Source organism: Strongylocentrotus purpuratus, unplaced genomic scaffold, assembly GCF_000002235.5.
Source record: "Strongylocentrotus purpuratus isolate Spur 01 unplaced genomic scaffold, Spur_5.0 spur5_contig_852, whole genome shotgun sequence".
Classification (NCBI taxonomy): Eukaryota; Metazoa; Echinodermata; class Echinoidea; order Camarodonta; family Strongylocentrotidae; genus Strongylocentrotus; species Strongylocentrotus purpuratus.
In genome coordinates, this window is record NW_022145560.1 from 238,256 (window position 1) to 252,075 (window position 13,820).

Consider the following 13,820-nt stretch of genomic DNA (forward strand, 5'->3'; position numbering starts at 1 on the left):
CGGCTTCCCGCTCTTCTTTCCCTTCTCCTGTCTCACATCTGCATGTCTCTCTTTTCTCCAGGTATATTCTCTTCTATTTCTCCTTCCATCTCTCCCTTTTTGTATAATCTCGATCAATAGTTGTGTTGCAAAATTTTGGATGTGGGATATCATAATATTAATCCAAACACGGGATCGGACATACAATTGTGGGAATGGTAACCCCCCCCCCCCCCGCCCCTCCTCCGGACCCATTGAATATGACTAGGGAAGAATGACCATTATATAAGTGCAGGATGGGTAATCATTGATCATGATGGGTAAGAAGCCCCCGGGCCGGTGAGAAGACAGCCACACCCTTTCGTATTGCAGAACAAATGGGAAAAGAATTAAAATTTAAAAAAAAAATGTTAAAAACGTCCAAAGATTTTGTTCCTTTTAGGGAGCTTTATGGGGCTGCCATTGAAGAAAAAAATGAAGAAATTACCTACTAGGAAAGACATCCGATGATGATGATGGAAAACACATCGGGGTAATATTATTGTACGCATGAGTTGGCAGGGGCGGATCCAGCCGGCGGCAAGGGAGGGGGGCCAAATAGGGGGCCCAATTCGTGAGAAAATATTTAACGGCGAATTAGCCAGCCGGCAAATAAAAGGGGGGAGGGGAGCCCTTTTTTTTGCTCGACGGGGAGGGGTGGGAGGGGGATAGTGAGCACTTTTTTCAATCAACACCCACCCAACCACCCCCACCCCCCTCACGCCAGGGAGGAGGGGGGCGTCTTCTTTTTATTTAAAAAAATGTTAAATTTTCCTGTTTTGGTGCTAGGGGAGGGGGCCCGCCCCCTAGATCCGCCACCATAGTCTGCCCAGCTTTCACCTCTCCCCCCCCCCTCTCTCTCTCTCTCTCTCTCTCTCTCTCTCTCTCTCTCTCTCTCTCTCTCTAGCTCTTAATCTGGGGGAGGAAAAAGGGGAATGAAATAAAAACAGAAATATACAAAAGGAGGAAATTCACTGTCTTGTATTTGGCAAGAGATGGCGCTAATCCAAAATGCAAAATGGAAAAGCCTGCATCGCATGCGATATGCATGCGCTGCTCATATCAGCTGTATGCAGGAAAAGCACGTACAGTATATGCACCATACAACAACACACAATAGTCAATACTTACGAAAAAAAGAAGTGATTTGACTTCCGATCGAGGAAATAGACCGGTTCCCGTGTACTGTACATCTGGTGGATCTACTGCTGTAAAAGTTGAAACTCCACCTCTTGTGAAAGCTAGCAACGATCATCATGGATTTTCCCTTCTTTGCCAAAAACAAAGTAAGACTAAGAATGTGTGAATGATATGCTCTGTCTGTTGACTGTTGTTGAGGAAATAGATAACCCTTTTTAATACGGATCATTACTGTAGGCTATCATTTTGAATAAGACAATACTATCATGAGTAGCCTATAGATCTAGACTAGATCTAGACAATATCATGATTCTTGCTTTCTTTCAAGGAAATTGTTGTGAATTAGTAATGGACAATCAACAACAATAATATCAATATGATTTGTAAACATGGTAAACATGGTAAAGCTGTTATGTTTATGAAAATTCAGAATTTTTCAAATTAAACTTTTTTAGTTTTTACGACTGGTTGGAATTGGGATTAAAGAAATGTTTATGCTGGGAAATGGGAATCAGACTAGATCTATACAAAAATTAATAGGCCTACCAATCATCAGCATATCATCAGCATGCCATCAGCAAATAATAGAAAAGGAAGAGGAGGTGAGTACGCGAGCTGGCTCAAAAGGTAAAAGCGTCTGCCTGTCGAACCAATGACCGCGACCGTGGGTTCGAATCGAATCCAACCCTGGCGGATGACTGAAGCCTGCGTTGTGTGTTAACAATAACATGGTTAACGTGCCGGTGCCCCTGTTTCATACTAGACACAGGCTATGTTAAGTGGAAAACACTCCGTCCCTTGGATAGGATGTTCAATAGAGGGAGGAGATCGAGTCCCTACTTCTTCTTCGCTTATAAGTACAGGCCACCATCTGGTGTATTCTCGTACCTTTGCAAGTTAAGAACCCCTGGCACTATTTGCCAAAGAGTAAGGGGAAACCCGCCCCCAGTCATGGTTGTAGTTGACTACAGTGGACCACTGCACACAAATCATTGAAGTGTGTAATCTTTGTTACATATAATAGCACTTATTGAGGAAGAAGAATAAAGATGGGATTCCTACATGTATAAACTTAAATTGTAAGTTAGTCTTCTTCTTTAATATAGAATGACAATAATATAGTGCTGATACTCATTTGAACATAGTTTTGTCTGCAACTTCATTCAGAGCTGGTCGCTATCAGCGCCTTGTACACAGTACTACAATGTACATGTAGTACTAGAGGAACTTGTGGCAGCAACGAGTTGCGAAGCCAAAAACTCTGTAAGTCAGTGATGACATTTCTTGGCCAACTTGACATCATTTGAATCAAATAATTGGGCAGCAGACATCAGAGAGAATAATAGTGTGTAAGAACAGCATCTTCTTCTTCTTCAAGATAATCTGCCTCCTTCGATACTGAAGATCGGCCTGATTAGGGTGTGCAGGTGGACCACTACACCGGGGTTTCCCCCTACTCTGTTTTCCACTTAACATAGCCTGCAACTATGAAACAAGGTGAGGGGCACGTTAACACACTGGGCAGGCTTCAGTCATCCGCCTGGGTGGGATTCGAATTCCGAGATCTTTGGTTCGACAGGCAGGTGCTTTACCGACTGAGCCAACTCACCTCCTAACGTTTCCGTGTCTTGACATGAGCTAAACAAGTCTGTCGACACGTACTGAAGAAGAAGAAGAAGGTTGTCTGATATAAACATCTTTGGATATATCATTTTGACAACATTTTTGGCAGGTCCCCTATTCCTCATTTTTACTAATTTAGCTGAAGAAGAAGAAGAAGGAGGAGGAGGAGGAGGAGGAGGAGGAGGAGGAGGAGGAGGAGGAGGAGGAAAAGAAGGAGAAGGAGAAGGAGAAGGAGAAGGAGAAGGAGAAGAAGAAGGCGGAGGAGGAGGAGGAGGAGGAGGAGGAGGAGAAGGAGAAGGAGAAGGAGAAGGAGAAGGAGAAGGAGAAGAAGATTTAAATAATACTTATAAAAACGGTGCTTATAAAGCGCTTACCACCAAAGTCTCTGAGTGCCCCAGGCTCTGAGATTCCAACTAAATTACTGGTGTACCTGTACACACTTGCTTTTGCCTCGTTAGAATTCCACTTTCAACACAAATAATAATAATACACAATATATCTTGCTTTATTTCTAACTTATACATCCTGTTACTCTTTTTTGTCTGTTTTCATTCATATGAACTTATTACAAGAGTTGGATTGCCACACAATCCCTCTTTAGTCTAAAGGATTTTGGGTACATTTTATATTATTATTTACAAATTGTACTATAGTTTTGCCTTGCAATTCCATATTTTTCCATTTGGTAAGACTTTATCATATTTCCAAAAATGGTGATGATTAAATTGATTATAGTATAGAAAGTAATGAGAATTGAAATCAACACTTTTATCTACATGTATAGGGTGGAGTTTTCCTTTCTGCTGAACTGTGTATTTCCTGTTGGTCGTTTCTGTCATGTCCGGCTAAGAGCCTGATACATTTTATATTGTCTTTTTTGTCACTCTCTCTTTCCTAGAATATAGAGTTTCCTTTCCAAAAGGATTTTCCTCTGAGTAAAATGAAACTCAAACACTACATCACACCCAAAACCTCATATGAACTTTCATTTTCATGTACTTCTCAAGTTCCACCACGGTGACAAAAAGCTAATGATGACATCTTATTGGCTAAGAAATGTTTATCACACAAAAAATAAGGTGATTGGTTGAAATGATGTCTGGAAACTACCAATGACAAAGAATGCTCAACATCTGAGAAACATGAAAATTGGAACTAAAAGAAATGTTACAATTTTTTAAAACATGCCAGAAGTAAAAATCCATGTCTCCTAGATCATTATCAACCATGACAATGTTTTTTTAAATGTAGTTTACGTTGTAACTCAAAAAGCAGAATCAACTATGTAATGTTGTTAAAAAAGTGAAACTAGTTATTAAAGTGGTAATAATAATAAAACTATATGAACAAATAATTAGTTTTATATTGTATAGCACTCATGTTTTTTCTCTTTAGTGCCTTTAATATTGATTGAGGCGGTTAGCCAAGGAAGGGTCTATAGTCTTGTCTATTTCCTCTTTGCATTTCCTGACCAGTAATACATGTACGTCTATAGATACGGATCATATATGGTTTGTTTGTGTGGTGTTCTGCTCGCCAAGACACGAGTGCTTTTGATCCATGTGATTGGCAATGGGCAAGTCTCTTACTCCTAGTCTGCACTATGGGTGGTATTTTCAAAAGTAGACTAACTTTAGTCCATGGTGTAATCCACTGACTAAGTATGGAATGCCAAGTGTCCATATGAATATATTTTTGAATAAGTTAATGCCCCTAAATTACCATGATAACATAATTTACTGATTATGTTATTACACTTATTTTAATTAAGTGACAGATTAAATTATTCAAAAATATATTCATATAGACACTTGGCATTCCATACTTTAAAAAAGACTACATGTACATGAGGCTCTAGACTACATTAGCCACTCACACTAGTCACAGGTAGACACACAGAGACTGACATGTTTAGGCTCTGCTCAAGGCTTTATGAACTAGGGTATAGTTTCAAGTTCTGTGCATGCTAGAGATATTAGCTTGAAGCTCTTAATTAAGACTATCAGCTTGATACAGTAATCAGATAGCACACGTACTGAAATCTGAGATGCGGCCGGTGAAGTATCCTATCGTATCGACTAACGAGTCTAACGACCAAATGCATACAGACTGTAAACAGTTCAATATGGAAATCCTTCCTCTAAAGATACATGTGTTCCCTGCACATTTTAAGTCATAGAATTCTGGATCAAAACTTCAAAAGGCATCAAAAGTTATCAAAAGTTGAAACAGAACTATTTTTACATTCGCAGATTAACCATTGATTGATTTGTTAGTGAGATCTAAGGGCTTAAATGTCCGAGGAGACATCAGATCTCTGCCATGTTGAAAATGCTGGTACATGCATGCACATTAAAATATGTAGTGTCCACATACATGTAGACTCCAGGCCCCGGTTTCCCAGAAACATGTGTTACTGATAATTAGTCTATAACACACCTTTCAGTGGGATGTTCAAGAAGTTAGAGTTATGACAGTTTCGAGTAACAACCCCTATTTTCCAGACCAAACCAGAGAATCGTCTACAAGTTTGCTCATTACAACAAAGTACACTTTCTTTTTACATTTTATCTGTATTATGTACACCTGTACAATGTGTATGCACACATCAATTTATTACACCGAGGATAATAGTGATATACATGCATGTGTATCCGTGTTTACTCTCAGTCATTTACTATTGTTATGCTGGCTCATGACTAATGTACTGATTGATGTACCTGTACATGTACATGTATAGTACATTACTACAGCCCTTCGTCTACATTGGCATCTGAAATAACCACATTTATGCACAGTATTTGTATGTACAGTTTTGTTTTTAGTGCATATTATATGCGACTTGTAGGCTCTCACAAGTCCTTTGTTGCGCACATGCCACGCAGTTGTCACAATGCCAGTCACACGTAAAAGAAAATCTGACTTTTTGAACAAGCATCTGAAGAAGCTTAAACAGTGTCCTATAAAAAGTATCAAGGTATATTCAACATTTCTAATGTACATGTACTGTACAACAATGACACATACATGTAAAGTATGGCAATGCAACTTGGAGAATCATCATTTGGAAGTTCACTTTGCAATTTGTATTATACACTATAAATGTACTGTGTGTATGTTTCCATGTTTGTACAGCTGCGAAAGAGGAAGAAGATATGCATAAAAAACAAAAGTGATCATGTTATTTGAATTTTTTTCACTACAAAGGATGTTATCTGCAATTTCCCTCTTTGCTTTGGAGGGGGGGGGGGGGGGGGGGGGGAGGAGCATTGAAGAGGGCTTGTGTATGATGGTTGTACGTGAAATTTGATAGGTCTTCCGTCATCTCCATAACAAAGATCTCTTTGTCAATCGCTATCCCCCTATTCCTCATGATGCAGTGATGTTTTTCTAATCACCCAATCACTTGTATACAAAACACTTTACCAGTCCGTGTCTAGACTGGCACGACAGGAGTTCTTGACAAGTTTATCATCAACATGGGCGATTGGGCTACATGTAGAGTTGTGTATTTTGCCAGAATGTGTAGTCTTACAAAACAGGAGATGTGACAAAAAACCCAAGTTCACCATCAACATACAATTCAATAAAGGAAAACCCAACCTGAAATTGTTATGAATGTAATTTTAGACCCAAAAATGTGTGACATTTAGCCAATACGATCATACCAATTTAGCTCTACTTAAAAAAAATAAAAATAGAATAACCGTTAATCAATTAATTAATTAATAATAAGAATACATGGGCCAGCTGGTTGTGCGTAAATTATAACCGGTTGTGCGTATTATAACCAACACAAAAAAGCCAACAAATGCCAACATCGGCATTGGCTGGAATAAAACGTATGAGGCGCTATTTCGTTTTTTCAACGGCTGGTTCAAGTTATCCAATATTTGTGGTGGCACACAACTATTAGAAATGGCTATATTTATAGATATTTCAGCCATCTCTGAACCGATTTTTGATCTAACAAAGATGATTTTGTCATTTGAATTGTATGTTCTTTCAAATTTGACACTCAGTTTTTTCATCATCTCACAAAGAAATAATTTTGTGTAGCACGTACCCTCTGGAACAGAGCTATCCCTTTCAATAACCCCAAACATGGCTGGTGTGAAACTCTGTACATAGTACAACCATGTTTTTGTAAAGATCTGAGAATGGACTGACACAATAATCATCACTTTGGAAAGTAGCCAAGAGGAGACTCTTTTTTCCTTCATGATACTGTATTTGTGTTGGTGATAAAGGAAGGAAGTCAGAATTATGATCCAGGAAACTCCTGGAGTAAATATACCCAATGTATACATACATGTACATGTATGTACATGCATTAAAGGTAAAGACCAGTATTGGAAACGCCCCAATTTCAAAAAATGAAATGGAAGCTCTTATTACCAATCATGTGAAAGAATATGTTTTGAATAATACATGATGATAACATTTTGCCGGGGAAACCGCCTACTAATTGATAGATTTGGTAAATTAGTTTATCTATTGGCATGTGAGAGATAAAAACGCACGTGTGAGTAGTCCCATATATATCTTTCTGTGTACAGTGCTTGTAACTTCATGAAGACTGGGCCAAATTTCTTATCATTTTGATGATTCCAGAACCTTGCAGTACATCTATGCTAGATGATCAACCTTTTCTGATCGATTTCACAATGCAATCGCATGACTATAACTGGTCTTTATCTTTAATACATGTTACGGTACACATTGTAGATGCACAGATAATATAATTGCTGATATGTTTCTCTATGAAAGTTTGTTCAATTCAATTCAATTCAGCTCACTTCAATAATGGTTTTATTTGACAATGCTTTGCGGCAAATGGCTGAATTGCACATGTACACAACAATTTCTCAATATCATTTGACATTGCATTGTACATGTACCATTACAAATTGCATTGAAAATCAAATGACAAAGTACATGTGCTTGAGAAATAAATCGGAAAAAAAAATTATTATTTTGTTTATTATGTGAAAGAAAATATTATCGGTATAATTATAATTTTCATCTTGTATTTTTCTAGACTTTTCGTCCGAAGAAGAAATTTGAGTCTGGCACAATGCGATTCAACCTGCACAAGAAAGCGCAAGCATCGCTAAACTCTGGCCTTGATCTTAAAGTGGTGGTCAAGCTACCCGCAGAAGAAGACTTCAATGATTGGCTTGCAGTGCATGGTAAGATATAACTGACACGTTGGCCCAAATTCACAAAGGAGGTTTGTCGATAAACCGAGGTTTAAGTACGTCATGTGACGCATTTTGACACATTTTTTTCCAACCTGGTTTGTAAAAACGGGTCATATGACGCACGAAAACCAAGGTTTGTTGACAAACCTCCTTTGTGAATTCGGGTCAGAGAGGAGGGGAAGGGGGAAGGGAGATAGGAGATAGGAGAGAATTGAGTGATGGTAAGATGAAGAGTCCAAGACTTTAAAAAAACTCCGGTCTTGATCTTGACGTAGTGGTCAAGCTTATTAATTACACAATGACATATTATGTTAATATCCTGTGTAGAGGTGCCTTGGGCGAGTGGTTAAGTCGCCAGAATGTTGATCACAAGGTCAGCGGTTTGAGACCTGCCGCGGCACTAACGTCGTTTGGCAACCCAGGTGATGTAAATGGGTACCTGGCAGGAATTAATTCTTTGAAATGCTAGAGCGCCGTAATGGTAGCACAGCTTAAGCCGGGGTTATAATCTCCAAGTTTGGAAGCGCTTAGTAATTGTAATAAGCACTATATAAAAACTGAGTACCGGTATTATTATTAATATTATCATTTTTCCCCCATTTTCTTTATTTTTTCCATTGATTCTAGTGGTGGACTTTTTCAACAGAATTAACCTCATTTACGGGACAGTTTGCGAGTACTGCAGTGCGGATACATGTCCTATTATGAGTGGGGGTCCAAGGTAAGACTATAAATGTGTTCAGATCAGTGTCTAATCAGCGATGAAACCCACGTTTTATTCGATAGCAACATGTACATGGTAAGTACATGAATGTGAGTTCTGCAGTGCGGATACATGTCCTATCATGAGAAGGGGTCCCACAGTAGGGAAAACAATAGATGCATTCAGATAAGTGTGGAATTGGTGTTCAGATTTACGTTCAGATTTACGTTCAGATTTACGTTCAGATTTACGTTCAGATTTTACATGCAAATGTAAGTGTAGGAGTTCGGAAACATATCTAGTAAGTGTTATGCCAATTTGAGGGTGTGGCTGTGTTCACACAAGTACAGAGAATTAGCCATTAGATTCATGTTTCTTCTTTACCAAAGTGTCCGAGTTCTGCATTTTAGAAACTTGTCTGGCAGTAAGTGTACGGCCAATTTAAGGTGATGGACACGTTCAAATGAGTAGAGAATTAGGGTTTCACTTCATGTTTCTATGTACAGCTTTAGCTATGAATTGTAACATCATTTAACATTTCAATTAACGTTTCATTGGTAGGTATGAATACATGTGGATGGATGGGGAGAAGTACAAGAAACCGACTGCTCTACCAGCCTCAGATTACATCAACAAGCTTATGGACTGGGTAGAACAACTCATCAACAATGAGAACATCTTCCCTATCAACACAGGTATGAACTATTGAAAGAGATGGTTGTTAGTAGAGCTAGAGGTGGCGTGGTCTAGTGGATGTGACACCGGACTGTGGGTCACATAGTTCGGGGTTCAAGTCTCGCGTGGCTCTAATGTCCTTTGGCAAGACATTGATCTACATTGGTCACTCTCCACCCAGGTGAAGTAAATGGGTACCCAGTAGGAAGAAATTTCTTGAATGCTTTAGCGCTTTATTATGGTAGCTCAGCTACAGCCGGGGTAATAATATGATACCTTGTATTCAGTGCAGTATATTCATATAGGAGCTGTGCTATATAAATTGACCTATTATTATTATGATTATTAATACCATTAACTCTTTTCCTACTAGAATCATAGATTATTTATAACTAGATTATATGAATGCATGTTTTTCTTTACATTCTACAGATGTGAGTTTCCCTAAATCGTTTGTCTCCACATGCAAGAAGATACTAACAAGATTACACAGAGTTTTCATCCATGTCTACATCCATCACTTTGATAAACTTGTCGAGATCGGAGCGGTGAGTGCACAAGAAGTAGTAGTAAAAATTATATACCTCACTTAAGAAATCTAGCCATTTGATTGGTCGAAATTGGAGTCGTAATTTTAGCCATTCCTGTAAAGAAACGTAAAATGGCAATACCGGTTAATAGTCCAAGAGTGAGATCCCTCAAAATTCAGGTTACCATGTAAATAGTAAAATTTTGGTGCGATACCCATTGGTTTTCATGTTAAAATGTTCTTTGTGCGAGCGGGGACACCATACAGCGCTTTTTGTCTGCAATTCCCAAAATGATTGAAAGTTTCAGTCATTTTTCAAGCAAAAATTACAGACAGTGTCTAAAATTTTCTGTGATGTTTTAACCAATCTTTACTCAATAAAAGGATAAGGTAAGAATTCTTTATTGATTTTTGTTTCAATTCGGCATATAAAAGATATTGACTGCTTCAGTATTCGAGGTCTGGCTGCTTTATATGCTCTTGGGAACTAGTAGATCCTGCCATGACCCCTCGGCGCGCCGCCCACCCAGGTATGCCTCAGGGTCATGGCAGGAGGTGCGCGCATTCCCTTAAGCATATAATACAGCCAGGCCTCTCAAAGCAGTCAATATCTGTATACTATTTCATGATTATGAGTGAGATAGTTAACTATTTCTCGAGGTGAAAAATGCATGAAGATGCTGACCAGATTTTATATAGTTTTCATTCATGTCTACATCAATCACTTTGATAGACTTGTTGAGATTGTTTAAATAAAATAAATAGTATAAAACGATTTCATAGATGTGAGTGACATTAAGATAGTAAAACTATTTCATGAGGTGAAAGATGTAAGAAGATACCGACAGTGCATATGAAAAAACGACATGACCATATTTAAAAATCAGATTACCTGAAAGTCCTCTTCGTTTTCTTTTCTTTTGTTTACAGGAAGCACACATAAACACATGCTACAAACACTTCTACTTCTTCGTACACGAGTTCAACCTTGTGGATTCAAAGGAGCTAGAACCGTTGGTAAGTTAGAACTACACACATCTGAGCCCCATTTCTCTAAACTTGTCATCAGTGATAAATGACAGTTTTTGTTATAAGCTAGTGAAATCCTTGCTTCTGATTGGTTATCAGCAGATTTGTCACTGATTTTTGTAATTTGTCATTGAAAAAAGGCTTTGCTAAACGGGTCCCTGTAATGAGGGTGATTTTTTGCTACTTTATATAAAACGATTAAATACGGCATATGAAATTGTGTTGAGGATCCTTTGTAAAAGAGAAATCCAACCTTGATAACAAACTACCCTATAGATAAAAGCATACAAATCAGAGAAGTAGACTGGTGGAAGTTTGAATGAAATCAGACAAAAACATGTTGTAATCAGTATAGGTACATGCTCTGCAAATTGACTGAATCAGTACAACTTTCCCATTTGATCCAATACACAAAATGACTAAAATTTCAATATAAAAAATATGTATGACTCAGGAACAAGGTAGTTGCTATGTACAAATTTGGTTGCTCCAGATTTCATGACATTTATCACATCTTTTTTCTGAGTATGCTGCCCATTTATGGGATGAATTCTCTATGAATCAATAAGTGACATTTTGGTACTGGCATAGTAAAGTCAAACCTGCTTAACAACCACCTGTCTTCAAAGACCACATTTTTGTTTCCCTTGAATATGGTTTCTCATTTAAACATGTACTAAAGGAGTGTCCTTTTTGACAGACATGGCGCATTATAAATGTTCACTATTATTATTATTATCTCATTTTTTATTTCCATCTGCTTATGTTTTCTGTTGCAGAGAGATATGATCCACAAAATCTGCATATGAGCGCCCTTGTGACCCATGACCCTTCCTCCTGATCCAGCAACTAGGAATAGCAACAACAGCTCATTGAGATAGCATCTGACCTTTGAACTTTGACCTCTCATGTCACTATTGTCTATATGTGATGGCTCCCTTCTGGATGTACATTTGAGTGCCCTCTCATCAAATAACCCTTCTTCCTAGAACCAACAACAAGAAATAACAGCCATAGCTATCCATGATCGCATCTCACCTTTGAACTTCGAACTTTGACCTCACATGTCACTATATGTGAGGGCTCCTGTTTGGATGTACATTTGAGTGCCCTCTCATCAACAACCCTTCTTCCTAGAACCAACAACAAGAAATAACAGCCATAGCTATCCATGATCGCATCTCACCTTTGAACTTCGAACTTTGACCTCACATGTCACTATATGTGATGGCTCCCTTCTGGATGTACATTTGAGTGCCCTCTCATCAAATAACCCTTCTTCCTAGAAACAACAACGAGAAATAAAAACCATAGCTCTCCATGATCCCACCTTTGAACTTTGACTCGACATCTGTTAAGATGAACACGACCTCTGAACTTTGACCCTTTATGTCACTGTTTAGAAAGTCTCCCATGAAATGTGCATGTGACTTTTTCAACAGTAATGGAAAGGTGAAATCTAATCCAGAAAGCCACTGCAAAACCATAAATTCTTGGGACATGAAACTGCCCATTTTCACAGAAGAATCTTTCTAGAATGGCATAAATCTAGTGTTGTATCAAGTTTTGCAATGATATTTCGGCATGATACTTTTCTGCTTATAATCTGAACCACTGGCAAAATATCGCAAAGAACGTCATACACTCGGGAGTTTCTGTTTTTTTAGTAACCTAGATATTGTCCCTATTTGTGTAAAGGGTCTTCAACACGATCTAGAAATAGCTTCTGCGAATGTCTAATTTGCTATTTCCTTTTGCAGAACTATCTTAAATTATGAAAAAATATCATCACAGTTTTTTAGTTCCTTTTCAAACTATAGCTCTATTTTTCATGCTTTTGATACATGTAGTTAAGATTCAGATTGAAAGATTGAAAATAAATACTCATGATATGCTATACAGACCATGCCTTGGTATTTATTGATGTAGCCGAAATTTTAGTTAAGGTTTTGAGACATTCACATTCAGCCATTATTTATCGCTTTTCATCATGAAGTTCTTCAGGTCATAACCTTTAACATTGTGTAGGTCTAAGGTCAATGTATACTCAAAAGGTTGTGCATAATCACAAACGCCCAGTGGCTGTGATATCCTTGTAAAAAAAAAAAAAATTATTGTAATGTAAGTCCATTATATCAAGACTAATGTTATTGCAATTATGGCAGTCATCTGTAAAGTTTGAGAATTACTGAAGTAATACTCCAGGATATGAAAATATCACCCCTATGTATTGTTCTGTTAAGACAGAATATCACAAATTTGTTTGTTCAGAGCCAGGAGGGCATTAACTCTGTATTAAAGTATATGAGTTAATGGCCTTCTGGCTTCAAACAGAATGATTTGTACTATACAGGAAAGAGTAAAAACTCCAGGAAAGGAAACGTGTTTGAAGTCCAGTTTGAATGTCTACCTTTCATCGACAGATTGTGACTTGACTTGTTGTTTGGTGTGAATCTGTTCTAAACAAGTCAACTTTCTGTGAACACATCTACTGTCAAATTTCAAAGGTGCATCCAGATACAGTGGAACCTCGAAACACGGTCCTTGGGACCATATAAAGTACACTGTTACATCAAGAATCTTGATATATCGGGGTAAAAAACCCAAAAGAATATAAAGAGCTGGGACCAGCAAAATCACCTTGTTATAAAAGATACCTTGTCAGAGGTGTCGTGGTCTTGGGGATATGTCATCGGACTGTCGATCACAAGGTCCGTGGTTCGAGTCCCGCTGCGGCGCTAATTTCGTTTGACAAGATATTGATCTACATTTGCCACACTCAACCCAGGTGATGTAAATGGCTACCTGGCAGGAATTAATTCCTTGAAATGCCAGGGTAAAGCCAGGGCAATAATCGGGAGCACCAGGAATGCCAAGTCTGACAGACATGAGCACTATA

General features: G+C 38.2%; 1 protein-coding gene across 1 annotated transcript; it reads left to right on the forward strand.

Moving 5' to 3' along the window:
- The first annotated feature begins 1,082 nt into the window (after positions 1-1,082).
- Positions 1,083-13,093, forward strand: LOC115918933 (MOB kinase activator 3B-like). Its single transcript, XM_030995048.1, has 7 exons — positions 1,083-1,304; positions 7,823-7,973; positions 8,613-8,706; positions 9,250-9,383; positions 9,796-9,911; positions 10,823-10,909; positions 11,701-13,093. Exons 1-7 carry the CDS (start codon positions 1,275-1,277, stop codon positions 11,728-11,730), a joined length of 642 nt encoding a protein of 213 aa, XP_030850908.1. The 5' UTR covers positions 1,083-1,274; the 3' UTR covers positions 11,731-13,093.
- The last annotated feature ends 727 nt before the right edge of the window (positions 13,094-13,820 follow it).

Excerpts from the sequence above, each read along its gene's own strand:
- LOC115918933 (XM_030995048.1), top strand. The coding sequence starts at position 1,275 with ATGGATTTTCCCTTCTTTGCCAAAAACAAA. Across the intron at positions 7,974-8,612 it reads TGATTGGCTTGCAGTGCATG|TGGTGGACTTTTTCAACAGA; the intron begins GTAAGATATAAC and ends CATTGATTCTAG. Across the intron at positions 9,912-10,822 it reads AACTTGTCGAGATCGGAGCG|GAAGCACACATAAACACATG; the intron begins GTGAGTGCACAA and ends TTTTGTTTACAG.